The following is a 23663-nucleotide window of genomic DNA, read 5'->3' as shown; positions in this document are numbered from 1 at the left end:
TTGTATTGTTGCACCATGCTTGCTGACTGGGTTTCTGCCTCGCTGTCTCACACACACACACACACACACACACACACACACACACACACACACACACACACACACACACACACACACACACACACACGCCCTGACCTACTTTTTCTATATACAAAGGCCCCTGTTGTTTATACTACGTCCACTCTACAGACAAGGACACCCAACTGACCTTGTTCATCAACAAATAAAATGCAAAGTGGTGGACAAAAGAGTTGACGGTCACACACACACATATACATACATGCTGGGCCGGTTCCAGGCATAAGCAACATAAGTAATAGGGCTGGGAATGGCCAGGGATCTCAGGATACAATATTTTCACGGTACTTATTTTATATTTTATATTTTATATATATCACGGTACAATACAATATGTATTGCGATTCTCACGATTCTATGTATTGCGATTTGATACTGTGATTATATTGTGAGTCAATGTTCCAAACATATTGCTCACCACATGTCTGCTGCAGAGAGACAAGAGTCATGAGAAAATAATTTTTATCAGTCATAGAAATAAAAGCGCTGAAAACAAATTGGCTTCCTGTTTAAAAAGATGATGGAGGACAAGCAATGAAGGAAAAATACTGGAGTTTTGGTGCAGATACAGCCAACTAGCGCAAAAATAATATTGCGATTTTATCAAAATGATACGATATATTCAAAATAATAATATCTCGATATGTAATTGTATACATTTTTCCCCCATCACTAATAAGCAATCGCTTAGGGCCCCGTGGCCTCTAGGGGGCCCCTGACTAAAAAAACTAAACATTTGTATTTTTTATAGTTAGAATTGTACAATATACAAGGTGCAATTTCGAAACGAGGTTGTGCATCAGCAGTTTATCTCTTGTTATGTCAGTCACTGACAGTCAGTGAATTAGCCCTGTCAGCTAACATTTTTAGATTGGTAAGTTAGTCTAGCCAGCTATCTAAACTTGCAGTAATCATGGTTGAATTTCCAACCGGGCACGTAGGGTACCCCATTCATTTGTTATTCACTCTCACTCAGAGGTCATATTAACATGGCATACATCAGCAAAATGTGTAGAATTGCAGAAAATTATCTGTAAAACTTCTATTTTTTCTGTACGCCGTCAAGAGAGGGGCCACTAAAATGTTTAGCTCGTGAGGTGGGAGGGCCCCACAACAAAATTTTGCTTAGGATCCGCAAAAGGCTCAGCCCTGAATACATGCATGCAGGCACACACACGTGTGGTATATGTGGTCATTAGAAATATATTTGGGTCACTGTGAGAATAATCACAGCAAGATGTCTTTCCCACTGTATTTATATCCTGGCTTTAAAAATCTGAAGACAGAGCGATTCTAAAATTGCTCCCAGGTATGTTCAGAAACGGCAGAGAAAAAGGTCACTGAACTCAATCAGCGCAATGTTTGCAAGAATTTGCAAGATTATCATGATGACTTGCACAAAATGCACTCAATGTTTCTTTATGCTTTCTGTACAGGTAAAACAGCCTCTGTAGGCCTACTCAGTTGCTGTGTAACCCAACGTTTTTTTCTCTGCCACACACACACACACACACACACACACACACACACACACACACACACACACACACACACACACACACACACACACACACACACACACACACACACACACACACACACACACACACACACACACACACACACACACACAATCCTCTGCCTCAGACATCACGCCATAAAGGGTTTTTCTCTACCAGGGTGGGGGTTGGGAGCACTACAACATTCAAACATAGCCTCTACGTGTGTCCGTGTGTGTGTGTGTGTGTTTGTATTTTTTATATTTCCCAACCTCACATGCACGTCTCCCTTGTCTCATCCTCCTCTCCACCACTCTCCTCCACATCACTCTTATTTGGAGAGTGTGTGATAGTGGATGGAGAGAGGAACAAATAGAGCAAGAGGAAGTGAAGGAATGAGACCATGATGATTGAGACTGATGATTGAGGCTTTGTGTGAATTGGCACTCAGACACCTCATGCTTATCTGAATGGGAATGAGTTTATTTCTAGGGTGGGCAGCGTCCAGTTGATATACATATTGAGATATTAACAAATAATGTCCATTACAATCTTGCAAGATTGGCCTAGTTCAATATAGACTAGTTCAGATAAATAAATACAGTGTCAAATACAAACATGTTTGTCCTCTAGTATAAAATTTCATGGCGACATGACTTTTGCTTGTTGTGTCTACTACCCCACATTGCTTTCCCCCGGGGCGCACTAGCGGTTCTGGTGTGGGGTCAGGGGGGGCCAGTGCCCCTGTGACAACAATTTTTGACCCCCTTGTGGCCCCCCTAAATGTGGAGTATGAAATAATTTTTACATAACTCATTTTTGCTATCTTTATTAGACAGTGGCAACACGGAACACTAATGATTATGAACATGGTATTTTGCCTGCTAATGCCTGCAATGCAGTGAAGAAAACGATATGACAACAATAACGTCTAATGTAACTGGCCCCTCTAACAGTACAACTGGCCCCAGCTTGGCCCCCCCAGTTGAAATGGTCTAGAACCGCCACTGGCGGGGCTTGGGTCCGTTTCAGATGCGCGGGCACAGTCCCTAATACAGAGAGCGCTCCCAGCTTCTGACCAACGACAGCTCTACGCCGCTCCCCGCGTCGCAGGACTGTCAAGTGAAAATGGGTCTCGAAAAGGTGAATTACGAAACGAGTATTATCATGGACGAGGACGAGTTCAACAGATCCATCGAACCGATTCTGTCGAAAAATGACAAAGTATATGCGGCGATTCCAGACCGAGATCCCAATGACATAAACGCGCACTTAAAGGTAAGCTATCAGTGTATCAGCACACCGTGCGCTTCGGGTTTCACAAAGTAAACTACAGTATGTGGATATGCCTCTATCAAGCCATAGTTCGATACTTTCATCATGTCATTGTTACTTTGCCATAGGTAATAAACTAGTAATACCAACATTGTTGGCTATGCATGCGTAATAGCTGCACAAATCATTACTATTGCCTATGAGTATAGTTTATAAATTAGCTGTGAGTTTTCATTTGGAGTTTTCTTATCCATCCATTTCCTGAACCAACCTGGTCTCAGAGCATTTCGAATTATTCTATACGCAAATCCAAGATCATACTTTAGTATGATATGTCACGTTTTGTATGGAATGTATTAATTTGTGGATGTCCGTCACCCATTTTTTATTATATGTTACGGATTACAGTTCATATTATATGTTACGAATTTGCAAAATTCAAAAGGCACTCGCACATCTGAGCAATCTTGTTGCAGGTGCATGGCAACAGTTGAAACAGGATGAAGGAAAAAAGGAAACCGCACACTGCTCTTGATAGTATCACTGATATTTAATAAGCTTACGTATCGGCCTAACGGCCTTCGTCAGAGCTTTTGTGAATTTTCTGAAAACAGACCTAGCCCAACCCACATCCGTTCCACGTATGGAAAGGGGTTGGAGGCAAAGGAAAAATAAATAAGTGCTACCAAACATAACAATATGCATTTCACAAATATTACAAAAGTGTATAAATAAGACGCATTGAATACGTCCATAAAACCACAATGAGGACATAGCAAGTTTTCATTAATTATTAAGTACATCATATGAAAAACATCAGAGTAATCTTAAATAGGGACATATTTCAAATTCACAACATAACATACATAGGCATTTCATCATTAAGTAATGTTACGAATTTGCAAAATGGAAAAACTGTTTGAAAAACATATGATATGTTATGATTTCTAGATAGACTAGGGGTTAGGGTGAAGGTTATGGTTAGGGTTAGGGGAAGATTGAACTAACATGCTAAGTAGTTGCAAAGTAGCTAAAAAGTAGTAAGTAGTTTAAAAGTTGCTAATTAGCTAAAAGTTGTCCAGGATGAGATTCTAACTTGTAACCTTTGTGTTGCTAGACATTTGCATTATACGCCAACACGATCCATCCCAACCAAACACCCAATTTTCATTTTTTCCTTAACCTCTCTGGGGTATGTGGGACGCTAGCGTCCCACCTGCGGGACACACTATTCAACAGCCAGTGAAATAGCAGGGCGGCAAATTCAAAACAACAAACATCTCATAATTCAAATTTCTCAAACATACAACTATTATATCCCATTTTAAAGATACACTTCTCGTTAATCCAACCACATTGTCCGATTTCAAAAAGGCTTTACGGTGAAAGCATAACATTAGATTATGTTAGGACAGACAAGAAAAACCACACCATTTTCCAAGCAAGGAGAGGCGTCACAAAAAAACAGAAATACAGCTAAAATTAATCACTAACCTTTGATGATCTTCATCAGATGGCACTCATAGGACTTCATGTTACACAATACATGTATGTTTTGGCGTGTAATGTTCAGAAATGTTTTGCCTCCCAAAACTTCCGGTGAATGAGCACATCAATTTACAGAAATACTCATCATAAACATTGATAAAATATTCAACAGTTATTCAAAGAATTCTAGATACACTTCTCCTTAATGCAACCGCTATGCCAGATTTCAAAAAAGCTTTACGGCGAAAGCAAATTTTGCAATAATCTGAGTACAGCGCTCAGATATCAAAACAAGCCATACAGATACCCGCCATTTTGGAGTCAACAGAAATGACAAAAATTACATTATAAATATTCACTTACCTTTGATGATCTTCATCGGAATGCACTCCCAGGAATCCCAGTTCCAAAATAAATGTTTGTTTTGTTCGATAAAGTCCATAATTTATGTCCAAATACCTCCTTTTTGTTCGCGCATTTAGTCCACTACTCCAAATGCAGGAAGCGCACGCAAAATGTCACGACGAAAAGTAAAAAAAGTTATATTTACGTTTGTAGAAACATGTCAAACAATGTATAGCATCAATCTTTAGGATGTTTTTATCATAAATCTTCAGTAATTTTCCAACCGGACAATTCCAATGTCTTCAAAAAAGAAAAGGAACACAGCTAACTCCCGCGTGAGTGCGCGCCACTGAGCTCATGTCATTTTCTCAGTCGTCTACCTCCAGGAGCTCTTATTCTCTCCCTATTCACAGTAGAAGCATGAAACAACGTTCTAAAGACTGTTGACATCTAGTGGAAGCCTTAGGAAGTGCAAAATGAACCCTAAGTCACGGTATACTGTATAGGCAATCACTTGAAAAACTAAAAACCTCAGATTTCCACACTTCCTGGTTGGATTTTTCTCAGGTTTTTGCCTGCCATATGAGTTCTGTTATACTCACAGACATCATTCAAACAGTTTTAGAAACTTCAGAGTGTTTTCTATCCAAATCTACTAATAATATGCATATCCTATATCCGTTCTGAGCCCGAGTAGCAGGCAGTTTACTATGGGCACGCCTTTCATCCGGATGTGAAAATACTGCCCCAACCCTAGAGAAGTTAAGTAACCATCTGTCTTATTTAACCATACCAAAGGCAACATATCATACTAATTTGTGTCTCTCGGATTTTACATTTACTATGTTACATCTAGTCTATGAGACCAGGCTGCCTGATCAGACAGTTCAGAAACATCTGATTGTTTGTTTGTGATTATACAGGACATATGGTGACAGATGGGTATATGAATGAATGATTCCTGACAAGATGTCTCCTTCCCCAGGTTGGTTTTGACGATGTGATGGCAGAGCCCAGTTCGAGCCACAGCTTCGACAAAGTATGGATAGGAAGTCACGCTGTCTTCGAACTGGTCAAATATGGCTTCTACCTAATATTGACCACCATCCTTGCCGTGCCCATGGCGTTTATCCTTGGTATTGTCTTCGGGGTTTTCAGCTGTGTTCATATTTGGTATGAACATCACATGCTATCTTGTTGTTTCGGTGCTTGGCCAAGGGCCAATGTTTCATTTGCCTGTTTCGCTGCCTAAATGTTTTGTCCCATTGATGACATAGAGGGTGGTATACTGCGTGGCAGTTTGCACAGTTAAGCTGGTATATTGACATTAACATAAGCTATTTAGTTCACATCATAGGTAGGGTAAAACTGTGAATGAGTTTGAAGTGTTTTAACTTGATTTTGGTAATTATTTCATAACCTTTCCATATGCAGGTATATAGGCCTATTTTCCATTATGTACTATTTGCGTGCCAGTGGACACAGGTGCCTAAAAGACAAAATACCACTCAAAAACTATCTTTTGGTATTTGTTTCAGTAGTCCACTGATGATACAGTCCATAAATGTTTTGCATGTAAACAATCAAATTTTCAAGATATAGAACACAAAAAAAATACAGAAAGTGTCACAGTATGATGTGTTTTGCTATATCAACAGTGGACTAATGAAAACAAATACCAAAAGATAGTTTTTGAATGGTATTTTCCTTTAAGTTGTAGGGATATCGTGCAACTTCTCACATTCACAAACTGCCTGAGAGCCACTTAGTAGGCTGGCTACTTGCTGAAACAACACCAAAAATGAGGCGCTTTATAAAAAGTTAGGAGGAATGCAGTGTTCCAGTAGTAGTGGAAAAAAGCCCCCATAACCCCTGCCAGACAGTTGGCATTCTAGTCTGCCTTGCAGCACCGTAGGCCTATTTTCAGAAGAGAGTGGGACATTCCACTAGAATAGATAGGCTACATATTGTTTTGGGCATTGTTGGGCATGTCACAAAGTAACTTTCATGTGACCTTTACTACAGTTTCTGGACTAGTTTTTCCATATCTCAATGTCTGTCTCTCTACAGAATTTATTCTGCTTAAAGCCATTGTCTGCATCCCAAATGGCACCCATAGGGCCCATAGGGCTTTGGTCAAAATTAGTGCACTATATAGAGAATAGGGTGCAATTTGGTACGCAGTTATTGCGTAGCGGAAGAGTAAGTCTGCACTGTCTGTCACAGCTTTTATGGAGGATAAGCAGTGTAAATATTGCTTTGGTGACATAGGCAGAAATCAATAGAGGATGGAATGGCAACTGTAGCAAATAGTTGACCCTGTGTCTGGTCAATAGATGTCTGTGGTTTGGCTGAGTGTTACAAGACACAGTGGCACTAGAGCAAGGCACATTAATAACAACACACTACCTAGCCTTAATACATACTGCAGGCTGCAAGCATTTATGGAAGTCTGCATTAACTGCTTACGATTATGAATATCCCAAAGGGACAAAGTAAGACGATGAAGAAGGCTGTGTGTTGAATGCATGTTAAGAGGTACTCTGCGGTCTGTAACAAGCACGACTTGTTAGGGCTTTCACATGCACTTGATATTAAACTCAAGGTTATAGGTTTCTCGTAATGTAATACATATATGTGTAATAGCTATGCATGACTACACACTATGTGCATTTGAAGAATACTGCATGTTTGTGATGCACAGTTGAACCTATTGTTGTGGTCCTTCCTTTTCTCCTCCCCGCAGGGTGCTGATGCCAGTGGTGCGGAGCTGTCTGATGGCGCTGCCCTCTGTCCAGGTGGTCTGGAGCAGCCTGACAGACATGTTTGTCACCCCCCTCTTCCACAGTATGGGCCGGTGTCTGTCATCAGTTCACATCAAGACCACAGACAACTGATAGGGGCTTTCCTTCCCTGTCATGAAGACTCACAGAGGGGGGAAAGCAGGGGGTCGGATGAGAGAGACATAAAAATGATTTATTTAAGGCTATAACTTTTTTGACTGATGTCTAAGTAGAAAAATACTTAGACATAGTTATTGTGTTGAAATATATAAGCTCTTTATAAAGCCAACATCAACACTCCATAATATCTGGTAGAATTATGATAGAATAATTTATAAGAAGGCTAACTGCTACCTGTAAAGTAATGATACGTTTATAAGTGGTCATAAAGGTTGATTGGGGTAAACTTCCCTTAGACAACACCATGACACCATCTGGGTAATAACATGATCCAACATGATCATTTATGTCATCTGGAATTTTACAAAAGATTAATATTAAGGTTTGATGTTTATAGAAGTTCTTGTGTCCAGCTTTATAAAGGGTTTGTATGTATACTGCCAAAAGGACCATTTTGCATCTTGTCATTCCATAGTTCTGATTCTGATTCTAAAGAACTGTTTTAATCATATTTGATCAGATCAGGGCAACATGGTTTTTGACGATAAGGCATCATACCATCCCTGACAGCAGACATGTAATATTTGCGTAGTTTCTGCTTTTTATGTGATGTATATATAGCAATTCGGCTGGAAATTGAATGAATGAATTCCTTCATATGTTTTCTGTAATAGAGTGTACATAGATCCAAGATTCTGGGACGCAGCTTATGGCATACTTGTGCAGCCTTATTTTGCTACTGCTGTGTTGATCTCACAGTGCTTTGGATATATTTTGGGGCTTTTATACTAAGGGGCAGTTTCCATTACGCTTGCTTTTCTGTGTCCAGTAAACCGTCCCTAAAAAACCTACGGTAAAAACATAAGACAGTTGTATACATTTAAACAAGAAGTGGACTAAATGTCCAATATAATATAAAACAGGAGTACTGGCTCTCTAACTTACTATTTATATGCCACGCACATTTGTCCTGTTTCTTGATTGTCCATGTTTTGATTGAACTCATGAAAAAACTGGACAGAACATGCTGCTTGTGTTCCTTAAGATAATGAGGTGAATACACTCGTTAATTCTATTGAGTGAAGCCTTGATACACTTGTCAGGTACATGGCTGAAGGCCTACACTCTTAGAAAAAAATAAAAGGTACTATCTAGAACCTAAATGAGTTCTTCAGCTGGCTCCATAGGAGAACCATTTGAAGAACCCTTTTTGGTTCCAGGTGTGTTCCGTGTAGAACCCTTTCCACAGAGGGTTCTACATGGAACTCAAAAGGGTTATACTTGGAACCAAAAAGGGTGCTCTTATGGGGACAGTCGAAGAACCCTTTTGGAACCCTTTTTTCTAAGAGTGCAGGTGCTGCTGAGGTTGTTTTAGCAGCTAGTAGTAGCTAGCGTGCATGCTTTACTTCAAAACCCAACTATAGAGAGAATCTCTACAGACAGATATCTGACAGATAGTGCCACCAGTTCTTCACAGCTCATATCAATAATAGGACTCACACAAGACCATGTGCTTTGTTTAACCTTTTACTGCAGTGGGCTGAATCAGGGTCACAACGGAGTGTTTCTTGGTAGTCTTAAACAAATCTACTCTGAAACAAAAGTATACACCTCACACACATGGTTATGGGCTTTAAAAAAGAAGACACCTGTACCATGTCAGATATTGAGTTGGAATGTATTCATTCATGGAATGTATCCCATTATTAGCCTTTACATACATCACAGAAGACTGAAATGTCAACAACAAAAACATATGACATAGAAACACCGGATTGTCTGTTATAAAAGAAATGTATGTTTATTAATTATGAAATTATAAAAACTATTAATAACATTCCACCCATGAGGCCACTAGAGGGAAAGTTTGTCATTTGACTGCAGGAAAGGGCCAATCAAGCGCAGCGGTTCTCTCAGTGACTTCTAATCATTTGGCTATAAAGCAAGACAGTTCACAGACCATGTCTGTACTTGGCTGAGTTGGTTCTTCTCTACCGAGAGAAAATTGCAGGTGTGATTGTATCGGTGTTGAGTTTGGGCTGGAGTTTTTTTTATGAGATGAAACATTGTAGCAAAAATGGACAACGATATGATTATAATTCTGCTCAACAAACGACACGTATTCTTTGATTTGTGTAAAGTACCAAAAATGTTCCTTTTCTTCACCAAATAAAGATTCTTATTTCTAAAATGTTCTGAGTATTGCTATGTCTGTCTGTCATAGAAGGTAATGAGAACTGTGATAGGAGGGCTAGGGTAATGTTTCTCAGTCTCAGTGCCAGAGAATAGTCATAAATTACTAACTGAGCTGGTCTGATTGCACAAGACACTTTCCTATATAGAGAGGAGAAGAGCTGCCTCTGCCTGTGGGCCTATGGAGTATGACCTGGGCCTCAGTTTATAACCTACAGGTTTACACACAGCACAATACCGACTTGGAAGAATATTCCATACTGATAATCTGCAGGTTTACACACAGACAACATTCTACTGATTCGGTAGAATGTGAAAAATATTCCATACTGCGATGATGGTTCTACAACGTTCGTCCAGCAAAATGCCCCAGATGTATGAGTTGTTTGACTTATGAGCCTTCAACGTATCTGGGTCAACACATGTACCTTCTGCCTACGGTTATCCCCCTGGTTACAGGTCTTCAGTCTAATGTGAAGTGTATTCATTTACACTGTTCCCTGATGCCAAAGACAAGAGGAATGGGTCTTCTTTCTTCTACATTTGGGTACTGACTGTGTGATCTGGAGCCAGAAGGCATATTTTCCAGAACCATCTATCTTGCACAAATAGCACTGATACAAGACCGATAAGAAAAAGCAGCTGTCTCCCTTTTTTGTATACAGCAGTACTGTGTCTAAAGACAGTTTTCTTCTCAGAGACATTGAAGATGATCCTAAAGAACCTTTTTATAAATGAAAGCTGGACACTGACTTTTTGTATAGTCTAGACCTTAGCTAACTCTGCTGTAGATTCCCACTGATCTGGTTCTCTTCCCTAGAGAATGGCTACAGTCAACTTCTAGTGACTGAGTTCTGCAATGAAGAGGGACAGTACTGTGTAGCCTAGGTTACCAATTACAACCCCCATACACTCTCTCTCACACATACACACACACACAGGCTGAAAATACCCCTGACATGACTGTTATGTCTCTGGGACTGATGTCATTTCCAAATCAAGCTGAGTTGTTTCCCTGGCAGAGAATCAGATAAAGGAATGTAAATATACTACCATGACCAGAACAGGTTAGGGCTGGGGGATATCAATCTCTCAGTTTATTTAGGAAAGACAGCAGCCAGCAGAAACGACACATTGCACACACACAGGCCAAATTGAAAACATAATCTTAGTAGTTGAACAGATCAGGTCAGTTTCTCCACCATTAGCTCCTGCGTAATGTGTTGAGCAGTAGGTTAATGACGGGTTACAGTTTCATCCCGCTGCACTGCTTGTCTAAACAGGTGACTACTGAATGAATAAGACGAGCATTCATTAAGTCCATGCAGAGGCACGCCGAGATTTCTCACTCAGGTCTCTCCGGCGCCTTAACATGAATTTTGCGTTCAATGAGCGCAACGTAAAGATAAGCGATAGGATTTGGTAATATCCCCGGAGGAGCCCCCAAGTCGTTAACAAACAGTCCCCACGCCTCCTCCTGTTGATTTGCTCCCTCTGTTAAGCTGACACGGTCTTGCTTCAACAACAAACGGGTGTGTTAGCACTTCAGGCGCGGGACAGCATGACTGGCGGACTCAAGGACGGCGAAACTGACGAGGTAAGGTTTTCTTTTGGACTCTGTATCCTGTCACAATCCAACTTTTTATTTGACATTTTTCATTTTTACTATATCTGTACTTTTATTATGGATATTGAATAATCTGTGAGCAACACATTTTCTCTGGCTCATTCTCATTGTGACATTTATCGAACATGCCCTTGGAAGATTGGGAAACTGGAACATTTTTAACTCCAAAGCGCTAGTTGCCAATCTTTTTTGGCACCTAGTTGTGAACGTTACTCCCACTCCCACTGGGCAAATGTGCAAGCCCCTCTCGTCTCCATTAGCACTGGCATGATACATTTACAGTTATTTATTAACTAGCCTACGCTTCTAAGATTCTGTGCGTTATTTCATTTTTAATCCACTTGAAACACACATTTTGTGCGAATTTAGAAGTCTGTCAAAGTTTTGGTTAGAATGTTAATTATATTAGACAAAGTCAATCGAAAATGCAATTTCCATTAAAAGTTGATGACAGTTTACATTAGTGAAAATACGCGTTTGATGCCTTATGTGAGAAAGGTTCTGCGTTTACAGAGAATGGCCAGCCGAACGATCTTTACGCACGCATTGTGTGAGCGCTTGGAGATGACCCCTTGCGGTGAGAGACGGATCTCTGCTATTGAGGGGTGTGGTGCTACCCTTTTAAAACCATCTCAGGCTGGGACAGGCTGCTAACTCTGGTGCGCTCCGGTCAAGTCGACCTTCTCTGCCTCTCTGCCTTATAAACTTATAACGCTTCTCTTCTTCACCTCCGGACACACAGGAATTTCTGCACTCGCCGTTCATCAGAAAACAAGGGAACATTTATAAACCTAATAACAAAGACATGGATAATGACAGTATGAGCGGGATGAAGACGATGCAGGATGTCCATACGAAAGAGATCGACCTGGTGAACCGGGACCCCAAGCACATAAACGACGACGTTGTAAAGGTGAGTCCAACACCGAACCAGGCCGTAGACGGTATATTTACCCATGAAGGGAAATAATTGTTCGTGGATTTTTTTCGCCTAGTAAGATTTCACTTTGGATCTTTTTATTTACTTTATTTATTAGACTGGTTTGATACGATTATACTATTTTTTTTGGTATCAAATCGTGGTTTAGGCTAGAACTACTTCAGTTCCAATATTGCATGTGAGTTGGTTTTGTACTTGGACACATTATATTATGAATGTTCCCATTATAATATACCCAGGAGGACTGGAAAATGTCACTCGCACGATTACTGGGCAGGCTAGGAGCTGCTAAATATGCATAGTAAGCTGCGCGCGTACCAAAGTACTGGTTGGTGGGTCGCATGGCATTCTCGTGTGTAGACTATACTATGAGTTTTTCGGATTCATGACACCAGTTTACAATGGTTTACATGGATCAGAATAGGTTTTTGAAGGGCTCAACACATGCGTAAATGTGATGCGTACGCAGCAGCGTCTCTTGCCTATTTTGCTGGTGCGGCTGCAGTCTTTAGCCGAACATCCTTGCTCCAGTTTTGGAATGGAGGAAACATCACGAATTTTCTGTTGTTTTAAGAAAATGTTCTCACAGTCCTTGTTTTATCGTTACACGTGCCTCATATTCAGTGAGTGAGTTATTGCAGAGCAAACTTATTTCCAAAGTAGACTCCAACCACACTGTGTCCATTTTGTGTTTATGTAAAATATGAGTTTGTTGAGAGAAACCCTCGCTGACGTTTATGTGGTACTTGTGAAAACGACATGTCATGCGTTGGTGGGAACAGAAAGGCTCAGGTGACACAGTCAGAGTCTGTGTCCCAAATGGCATCATATGCCTTATGGCCCTGTTCAAAAGTAGTGCTCTACATAGGAAATACGGTGCCACTTGGGACATAGACTGTCCGTCTATCCTCATGTCCAGCTGGGTTATTGTTTGATCAGAAAAGAGTCAGTTACTACTGGGAGAGGGTCAGCCGTTTGAAGTAGTGAACTTTGCCTTCATAAAACTGGGAAACACCCAAATAGCTGCAGCAGCAGGCAGGCCAAAGGATCTCCCTCTCTCTCCCCTCTCCTCCCCCTCCCACTGCTCTGTCCTATATCCCCCTTTGTCTCTCTCCCTCCCTCTCTGCAATTCACAGGGATGCGTCAACTAGGGAGCAATGACCACATTCTCTCAATTCAATTCAAGGGGCTTTATTGGCATGGGAAACATATGTTAACATTGCCAAAGCAAGTGAAGTAGATAACATACAAAAGTGAAATAAACAATAAGCTCTCTCCCTTGTCTCCTAGTCTCCCTCCTGGTGTGCAGTTTCTCCATTTCATTTCAATAGGTTCGTTCATATAAAAAGAGAATATTGTATGTTAATGGTAACAGAGAACCCAACCCACACAATTTAGATAAAAGTAGAGATAGTTGTAAAAAAAATGATCTCTCTCTCTCTCTCTCTCTCTCTCTCTCTCTCTCTCTCCCCTTTCTCAATTAAATTCAAAGGGGTTTATTGGGCATGGGAAACATATGTTTATGCAAGTGAAATAGATAATAAACAAAAGTGAAATAAACAATAAAGAAAATAAAAAATGAACCATGAACATTACACTCTCTCCCTCTGTCTTGTTCTCTGGCTTCCTACCAACCCATTGTGACAGTGAGTCAGACTCTCCAGTATGCTCAGAATAGAATACAGCCTTATGATTCTGCTCTTTTAATCAAATCTACAGACCGCTAGTGTAATCATCTGAAATCACATGTATCCTCCCAGGCTATAGAGGTTTGGAGTTCTAAATGTTGTTGTTGTCAATGGAGGTGTGTGTTTGGGGTGCCCTCACTATGCTGCTGTTATGTACAACAGGGAAAACACACACACACACACACACACACACACACACACACACACACACACACACACACACACACACACACACACCCCCTAGTCTCTCTCCTTCTGCAGAACCATGTGGACCAGTAGATCTTATAGTTGGAATTTCGGCAGCTGCACTCCCTCAACCGGCCACATCAAAGAATCACCATCAATGAAATCCATGCGGAGTTTGGAGAGTTTGCCCTGGGAATAGAATATTTTCCTCTCATAAAGCCTGGTTCTTTATATAGCCTATGGCCAGGCAGCCTTCTGTTAAACCCCGATGGGGCTGAGTCTGAGTGGAGCTGAGCAGACATACCCATGACCACACTGTGCAACGCAGACAGCAGCGATTGGCTCGCTAACCAGCCGCTAGTTAACATCTCCCTTCCAAACTCTCAAGAATGCCGGGACTCCCTGAGGAGGGAGGCGGGAGGCACATTATATTGGGAAATGAAGACATTCAGGCTTAATGGACAAGCGGAGGCAGAGTTTCTCTTAGATTGTCCAGGTGGGTTGTAAACAAAGGCTCCAAATCAACATTCAGGGCTAATTTATTAAGCAACAATTTCAGTTGAAATCAATTGAAGCCAAATTATTTATTTCAGGTGGGGGCAAACAGAGCTAAGTAGGGATGGCCCGCCCTACTTACACAATGGTGGAGGAAACACTGAACTGAGGCATTCAGCACTCTAGGGACAGAATGGAAAAATATATTACAGGTCTCTCTCCAGATTTCAGCCAACCAGACTGCTCACATGTTGTTCCTGAGAACTAGTTTGTTGTACTGTATGCCAAATCCCTAAAGGGGTGATAGGGGCTGAGACATTGTATCTATCTAGCCAACCATGACTTGCCCACCAATAAATAAAGAAGAAAGAAAGAATATACTGCTTGGCTTTCCCTCCATATTACCTAGGGGTGTTTCTAATGAAGAATCTTCTTCTCTGTTCACTATAGTTCAATCATCCATAGCAATAGCAAAGTAATAACAACTCCTTGTGAAAAAACATTTATCTTATCTTATATTAATGTTTTTCTAAACTGGGCTTTAGAAAAACATAGGCACTCTCGCTTACAATTAAAAGCTTTTTATGTTTTTGAAAATTTTTAAACGTTACATTTCAGCTGCTGACAACCCTCATCAGAACCATTCTACACAGACCTCTCATTTATTCTCCATCCAAGTGATGGAAGCTGTGTCTGTGAGCCGACAGTGCCTTCGGAAAGTATTCAGACCCCTTGACTTTTTCCACATTTTGTTAGGTTACTGCCTTATTCTAAAATTGATTAAATCGTTTTTTTTACTCATCAATCTACATACAATACCTATAATGACAAAGAAAAAACAGTTATTTTCTTTTCTTTTTGCAAATGTATTAAATATAAAAACTGAAATATCACATTTACAAAAGTATTCAGACCCTTTACTCAGTACTTTGTTGAAGCACCTTTTGTAGCGATTACAGCCTCGAGTCTTCTTGGGTATGACAAGCTTGACACACCTGTATTTGCGGAGTTTCTCCTATTCGTCTCTGCAGATCCTCTCAAGCTGTGTCTGTACTTTTCTCTGTCATGATGGATGCACAGCTATTTTCAGGTCTCTCCAGAGATGTTAGACCGGGTTCAAGCCCGGGCTCTGGCACTCAAGGACATTCAGAGACTTGTTCCGAAGCCACTCCTGCGTTATCTTGGCTGTGTGCTTAGGGTCGTTGTCCTTTTGGAAGGTGAACCTTCGCCCCAGTCTGACATCATGAGCGCTCTGGAGAAGGTTTTCATCAAGGATCTCTCTGTACTTTGCTCCATTCATCTTTGCCTCGATCCTGACTAGTCTCCCAGTCCCTGCCGCTGAAAAACACCCCCACAGTATAATGCTGCCACCAGCATGCTTCATTGTAGGGATGGTGCCAGGTTTCCTCCAGACGTGACGCTTGGCATTCAGGCCAAAGAGTTCAATCTTGGTTTCATCAGACCAGAGAATCTTGTTTCTCATAGTCTGAGAGACTTTAGGTGCCTTTTGGCAAACTCCAAGTGGGCTGTCTTGTGTCTTTTACTGAGGAGTGGCTTCCATCTGGTCACTCTACCATAAAGGCCTAATTGGTGGAGTGCTGCAGAGATGGTTGTCCTTCTGGAAGGTTCTCCCATCTCCACAGAGGAACCAGAGCTCTGCCAGAATGACCATCGGGTTCTTGATCACCTCCCTGACCAAGACCCTTCTCCCCCAATTGCTCAGTTTGGCCGGGCGGACAGTTCTAGGAAGAGTCTTGGTGGTTCCAAACTTCTTCCATTTAAGAATGATGGAAGCCACTGTGTTCTTGGGGACACAGAATGTTTTTGGTACCCTTCCCCAGATCTGTGCCTCGGCACAATTATGTCTTGGAGCTCAACGGACAATTCCTTTGACCTCATGGCTTGGTTTTTGCTCTGACATGCACTGTCAACTGTGGGACCTTATTTGACAGGTGTGTGCCTTTCCAAATCATGTCCAATCAATTGAATTTACCACAGGTGGACTCCAATCAAGTTGTAGAAACACCTCAAGGATGACCAATGGAAACAGGATGCACTAGCAAAGGGTCTGAATACTTATGTAAATAAGGTATTTCTGTTTTTTATTTGTAATAAAGTTTCCAACATTTCTAGAAAACCTGTTTTTGCTTTGTCATTGTGGGGTATTGTGTGTAGATTGCTGAGGATTTTGTTTTATTTAATCCATTTTAGAATAAGCCTGTAACATAACAAAATGTGGAAAAAGTCAAGGGGTCTGAACTTTTTCCGAAGGCTTTGTACAATACAGTACTCAAGATGTATGGCTCTGGAAAATGAAATGGATGTTGCTGGGTTTTGCGGCGTAAAGAATGATGAGATTTATATTAAAGAGTTTCACCGCCAACTGTTATTTTATCCCATAAGTTTAGCCTGTTTAGTTTAGTAAGCTCCCTGTGTACACAGTAATAGCTGGAAGGATTGGCTAGTGAATGAAATGAACAAAGACCTATTTTGCATAGAGGAAAATGTTCAATTTGATATTGAAAATACACTAGACACAGGTGATGTTAAACCCTCTGACAGCGGCACGTCTCTCACAGACAAAACACACACGCAATAAGTAACTGTAAAATAAATATTTGCTGTATCATGGGCTTGGTAGCAAAGAAGAGAGTAAAAGAGAAAGAGAGAGAGAGAGCGAGAGAGGGGTAGTGAGAGTGGTAGTACGAGAGAGAGACTGAGAAAAAGAGAAAGAGAGAGAGCGAGAGCAAGCATGTGTGTTTTTCCACTTTACAGTCTGCACTAAAACGTGTATGAGGTCATGGGTACTTGGGAGGCACGTCGCAAACCCATCGATCGCCTGAGAAGTCTGTTTACACTGAAAATAAATAAATGTCATGGTTTACCTCACTGGGGCCCATCCGGCTTCTCTTTTCTACATGTAGGTACTAGAGACCTCCACATACACTGTAGCTGGGAGGACTTTAATACAGGACCTTGGAGGCTCTTACGTGGTGAATGTAAACTGAACTGTATTAGAGAAAACTCCAGGGTAGAGAAGGGCCTTGTAAACTGAACTGTATTAGAGAAAACTCCAGGGTAGAGAAGGGCCTTGTAAACTGAACTGTATTAGAGAAAACTCCAGGGTAGAGAAGGGCCTTGTAAACTGAACTGCATTAGAGAAAACTCCAGGGTAGAGAAGGGCCTTGTAAACTGAACTGTATTAGAGAAAACTCCAGGGTAGAGAAGGGCCTTGTAAACTGAACTGTATTAGAGAAAACTCCAGGGTAGAGAAGGGCCTTGTAAACTGAACTGTATTAGAGAAAACTCCAGGGTAGAGAAGGGCCTTGTAAACTGAACTGTATTAGAGAAAACTCCAGGGTAGAGAAGGGCCTTGTAAACTGAACTGTATTAGAGAGAACTCCAGGGTAGAGAAGGGCCTTGTAAACTGAACTGTATTAGAGAAATCTCCAGGGTAGAGAAGGGCCTTGTAAACTGAACTGTATTAGAGAAAACTCCAGGGTAGAGAAGGGCCTTGTAAACTGAACTGTATTAGAGAAAACTCCAGGGTAGAGAAGGGCCTTGTAAACTGAACTGTATTAGAGAGAACTCCAGGGTAGAGAAGGGCCTTGTAAACTGAACTGTATTAGAGAAAACTCCAGGGTAGAGAAGGGCCTTGTAAACTGAACTGTGCCCCTATATTGAATTGGAATAGGGTGCTGGCTGGTTCTGACCAAAACCAGTACTTGGGAATAGGTTGATGGCTCTGACCAAAAGTACTGCACTGCACTATCTTGGGAATAGGGTGCCGGCTATTTGCCCTCTGATTCAGACACTTCTACAGTATGTGTCTCTGTCTTGTGTATCAGCTCTGTCTGTCAGGAATGTGAAGAGATGATTTAAAGAGGGTAGAGAGAGTAGGAGGGCCTCATACAGCATGTGTAGCAATCACAAAATGTTTTGTGAAGGGTGGGGTAGGAGGGTGGGTGGGAGGGAGGGTAGTTTGACCTGGTTTGACTGCTCGTACCAGTCACTATGAGGAGACATACATCTCTTGTAATATTTCTAGTACTTGTGTAACTTCAGAACAGGGGCACAAACAGGGGCACAACAGCTGTTTTAATTTTTTTAAATCTTGTTAATCAGTTTTTGTTTTTGAGAGTGACTGTCTAATTGAATCATTGCTGATTCATTGATTTTAACCATTACTCTTCTCTCCTGTCAGGTGGACTTTGAGGATGTGATCGCAGAGCCTGAGGGCACATACAGCTTCGACGGCGTGTGGAAGGCTAGCTTCACCACCTTCACAGTGACCAAGTACTGGTGCTACCGTCTCCTCACTGCCCTGGTGGGCATCCCGCTGGCGCTGGTCTGGGGCATCTTCTTCGCCATCCTGTCCTTCATCCACATCTGGGCAGTGGTGCCGTGTGTCAAGAGCTATCTGATCGAGATCCACTGTGTCAGCCGCGTCTACTCCATCTGCGTCCACACATTCTGCGACCCGCTGTTCGAAGCCATGGGCAAGTGTTTCAGCAGCATCCGCATCAGCACCACCAAGGGGGTATAGAAAAGACGAGGAAGTGAGGAAGAAGTGGAAGAGGAAGGGATGAAGGGAATAAGGAGGGGAGGTGTGGAAACCATAACTAAACACAGATTGAAAGGGGGGAGAAGTCACCAGAAGAAAAAGAGAAGAGAGGGAACAACTTCTGATAAAGGAAGAGGTGAGACATTTCCAGTGCTGTGGTAGGGATGTTGGAGGTAAGGGGACCGAGTAATAGAGAGCATCTGGCCCCGCTTCTCTTTCTTCCTCCACAACAATGGTTTAACCAACAGGGGTACAGGATTACATCGAGGGTCATTCCTTGGGCTCTTTGTTTTTCTGTTTGTTTTTCTTTAGTTTTTTATTCTGTATTTGTTAGCGTTGTTTATCACTGCAGGAGCATCACGCTAGCCCCCCCCCCATCCATTCCTTCCATTGTTCCAAAATGCTGTGTGACCCTCTCTGATTATAGCTTGTTTAATAGGGGGTATTGATTGAATGACTAGTAAGTTGATTGATAGGCTCATATAATGGATGTTGGTGTCCACTCTGATTATAGCTTGTTTAATAGGGGGTATTGATTGAATGACTAGTTCATTAATTGATTGATTGATAGGCTCATATAATGGATATTGGTGTCCACTCTGCTGGGTTTGTGTGTTTGGGGCCTGTTTTTGGGAGGGGGATGGTTTGGGTGGGGTGGAGGGATATCCCTGTGCCTGTCCCGCTGCGCTGTTTTGAGAGACAAATCCCACCTGACACAGCACAAAATCCTATACCCAAAACCTTATCAACGCCCCTCCCTCTCAGCCTCCCTACCCCCACTGACCCCCTCTCACCCCCCCCCCCCCCATGCCTGCCCTGCCTCCCAGTCTGAAACACTGAACCTGCCCTTGTTTCTGCATGCACCGCCACCCCGCCACAAAGCCACCGAGCCAACTAACACACTGCTGTCAGTCTATATGCCCAGACAGACACACAGCTATAGGACAACCTCACTCACAGAGCCTGCCCTGCCCTCAGCCCAGTGCCACATCATGACATCATAATCAACATTCAGCTCCAGTTCTACTACAAGCCAGAGAGATTAAATTCCATGACAACAACCAGGTCTTAAATACAGTTTTCATATCGTTTCTATGTGACCGAGAATGTTTTTTAAGTTTGAATTTGAATCTCGGGAGAAATATCACTTGATCTTTGTTTTAATACATTCACATCTTAGGATCTTTTTTTTATACCATTGAGGTCTCTTCTCTTCTAAAATGGACAGCAGGATGGAACCTCGAATGTTGATACACATTGAGGTAGCTGTAGCTAAATAACCATAGCTTTTAATTCCTACACTTTCTGAAGATGAAGAACTTTTGTTTTGAGCTTTGTTTCAATTCTGTTGTTTTATGCTAGCCTTGCTCAATGTATGCACAAGTTGAGTAGCATTGTCATATATAATCAATTTAGTTTTTCCCCCAAATGAGTTTGGATGAGTTAAGTCCCTGGTTGACTAGTTTGGTCTGGTGTAGCGTTCTGCTTGTTGGCTGTGGACATACACCACCAAACAAGGACAATCAGCTAACCGGTCTCCCTCCCCTGAGACCACTGCTGTTTGACAACGAATGGGAGCATGTTTTTGTTCTATACTGACATGAATCTCACTTTGTCTGCGTCCCAAATGGCACCCCATTTCCTATATAGTGCACTACTTTTAACCGAAGCTCAGTATGGGAACTGTTTTAAAGGTAGTGCACTAAGGAATATGGTGCAATTTTGGGATGTCTCCTTTGACTTTTTCCGCTTTTGTCTACCTGCTGTCTGTGAAGATGGTAAATATTAGCACGTTGCTTGATTTCATTTGTTTTTTGACTTGATGAAAAGGTCATATGTATTTTTATATTAAAATTGAATTTTTCCTTCCCTTGCTTTTACTGTACAATCTCACATCACGCTGTGCACATTAAACATTTGTATAATCCAATCTGCTAGCCTACTTGTATTGCTTCTTTGTTTGTGATGTTTTGGTTTGTGAATCAGTCATGTGAATCAGTCATGTTGTCATGTGACTTTGACCTTATTTATTTATTTGACCTTAGAGAGAACTTGATGTTAGCCTACATTGTGCAAATAAGCCTACAGGCAAAATAACCCAGAACACAGAGACACTTTAGCGTATATAAAAATGTATTTTGTGAAATCATATTAAAACATGTGATTTTGGAACACTTCACATGTGATGATATTTCACATGATTACATAACCTTTCACATGTGGATTCAAATTTTCACATGTGAATATTTTTCACAATTTCACAGGACTCATTAAGATACAGACTCAAACAGCACTTTTAACATACAGTGGTCACAACTTAAATATTTGACACACAATTACATTGTGTATGTTTATTTACACAGTAATTATTATTTAGCATGTCCTCACCTGGGATTTGGACTCACAACCTCTTGGTTCACGGCATTCCAATCTTTGTCTTACGCCTACCATGTCTGTTGTCAACGACAGATTTCACCTGTATTCCTACACTTTGGACTTAAGAAAATCTCAGCTTTAAAAAAAATACACTGAAGAAAAACTACTATATTTATCATAGTGATTCAGGAGTAACATGGAAACAGAATAATATGCCCCACCAACATTAGACAAGTATACAGAAAACACTCAAATGAATGAAATAAGTAAATTAAATCAATGATGAGAGAATAGTCAGATAAGTAAAATAGCAGTGGAGACGGCACTCTTTTACTAAGTACAGAGATGTATTATACTGTAGGTAATCAATGTGTAGTGAACTGCTACAGACTTTGTGGCGCAGCAGAACGAGCAGCCTTCCCCAAATCCACAAGTTTTGAGTTAAAATCCCAGGTTGGGTCATATTGTAAAAGCCTGTACTAAGTGATCAGGTCAAATGGAATCATATTTTCAGAATTTTACACAATTATAGCTGAACAGGGAACCACTTTCTGCTGCGCCTCAAAGTCTGCAGCATTTTTCTGTAACGGAATGACATTCATGTGGTTTTTCTGTAACGGAATGACATTCATGTGGTTTTTCTGTAACGGAATGACATTCATGTGGTTTTTCTCTAACGGAATGACATTCATGTGGTTTTTCTCTAACGGAATGACATTCATGTGGTTTTTCTGTAACGGAATGACATTCATGTGGTTTTTCTGTAACGGAATGACATTCATGTGGTTTTTCTGTAAAAGGGCACCTTCCCAATGGTTTAAGTCTTTTAAAACACAAGCATTTGCTGTAGGCATCCTTGCTGCTCACACTTGCAGACTGTTCCAAAGAGGAGCTCAATCTGGATCATAAGACTAGCCTGAGGTAAAAACACTGGATGTTGAGGCTACAACATAATTATTCACCTATACTGTAAGATGGAGCACTGTTTAAGAATTAGATACACACACAGGGAAAGCAGTCAATCAACCCACATGTGTTGACAATATCATTCAAAAAGCTTCTGTAGGCCTATTTGGCCATTTACAGAACTTTGCATTGACAGATAAGTTTAACTCACAAAGAATCCTAATATTTAGTTTTCATCATAACTGTAATTCATTTTTCCCAGACATAAACCCTCCTTCAGTTTGTTTGTATTTTAAGACATACATTTAAACTCAGTTTTTCACACTTCCTGATATTTAATCCTAGTAAAAATTCCTTGTCTTAGGTCAGTTAGGATCACCACTTTATTTTAACTTTGAAAGTTTCTTCATCAAGCGCTATGATGAAACTGTCTCTCATGAGGACCGCCACAGGAAAGGAAGACGCAGAGTTTTCTCTGCTATGGAGGATAAGTTCCTTCCAGTTACCAGCCTCAGAAATTGCAGCCCAAATAAATGCTTCACAGAGTTCAAGTAACAAACACATCTCAACATCAACTGTTCAGAGGAGACTGCGTGAAACAGGACTTCATGGTCGAATTGCTGCAAAGAAACCACTACTAGTTAAATAAAGGTTAAATAAAAAATATTAAATAATAAAATACAAAAGGACACCAATAATAAGAAGAGAGTTGCTTGGGCCAAGAAACACAAGCAATGGACAATACGTTCAAATGTGAGATTTTTGGTTCCAACCGACGTGTCTTTGTGAAACACAGAGTAGGTGAATGGATGATCTCTGCATGTGTGATTCCCACCGAGAAGCATGGAGGAGGAGGTGTGATGGTGTGGGGGGTGCTTTGCTGGTGACGCTGTCTGCAATTTATTTAGAATTCAAGGCACACTTAACCAGCATGGCTACAACAGCATTCTGCAGCGATACACCTCCCATCTGGTTTGCACTTAATGGGACTATCATTTGTTTTTCAACAAGACAATGACCCAACACACCTCCAGGCTGTGTAAGGGCTATTTGACCAAGAAGGAGAGTGATGGAGTGCTGCATTAGATGACCTGGCCTCC

General features: G+C 41.2%; 2 protein-coding genes across 2 annotated transcripts; both read left to right on the top strand.

Annotated features, from left to right (window-relative positions):
• The first annotated feature begins 2607 nt into the window (after nucleotides 1–2607).
• cav2 (caveolin 2) lies at nucleotides 2608–9779 on the top strand. Its single transcript, XM_014125647.3, has 3 exons — nucleotides 2608–2855; nucleotides 5671–5858; nucleotides 7432–9779. The coding sequence occupies exons 1-3, from the start codon at nucleotides 2706–2708 to the stop codon at nucleotides 7580–7582; spliced, it is 489 nt and encodes a 162-aa protein (XP_013981122.1). The 5' UTR covers nucleotides 2608–2705; the 3' UTR covers nucleotides 7583–9779.
• A 1297-nt stretch (nucleotides 9780–11076) lies between these two features.
• Nucleotides 11077–21211, top strand: cav1 (caveolin 1). Its single transcript, XM_014125646.3, has 3 exons — nucleotides 11077–11378; nucleotides 12151–12321; nucleotides 18922–21211. The coding sequence occupies exons 1-3, from the start codon at nucleotides 11343–11345 to the stop codon at nucleotides 19261–19263; spliced, it is 549 nt and encodes a 182-aa protein (XP_013981121.1). The 5' UTR covers nucleotides 11077–11342; the 3' UTR covers nucleotides 19264–21211.
• Nucleotides 21212–23663: the final 2452 nt, after the last annotated feature.

Source organism: Salmo salar, chromosome 10 (assembly GCF_965601325.2).
Source record: "Salmo salar chromosome 10, fSalSal1, whole genome shotgun sequence".
Classification (NCBI taxonomy): Eukaryota; Metazoa; Chordata; class Actinopteri; order Salmoniformes; family Salmonidae; genus Salmo; species Salmo salar.
This window is presented reverse-complemented; position numbering and strand designations above follow the sequence as displayed.

Coding starts and splice junctions, on each gene's coding strand:
- cav1 (XM_014125646.3), top strand. CDS start 11,343: ATGACTGGCGGACTCAAGGACGGCGAAACTGACGAG. Junction 11,379..12,150: donor AGGACGGCGAAACTGACGAG/GTAAGGTTTTCT, acceptor CCGGACACACAG/GAATTTCTGCACTCGCCGTT. Junction 12,322..18,921: donor TAAACGACGACGTTGTAAAG/GTGAGTCCAACA, acceptor CTCTCCTGTCAG/GTGGACTTTGAGGATGTGAT.
- cav2 (XM_014125647.3), top strand. CDS start 2,706: ATGGGTCTCGAAAAGGTGAATTACGAAACGAGTATTATCATGGACGAG. Junction 2,856..5,670: donor ACATAAACGCGCACTTAAAG/GTAAGCTATCAG, acceptor CTCCTTCCCCAG/GTTGGTTTTGACGATGTGAT. Junction 5,859..7,431: donor TTCAGCTGTGTTCATATTTG/GTATGAACATCA, acceptor TCCTCCCCGCAG/GGTGCTGATGCCAGTGGTGC.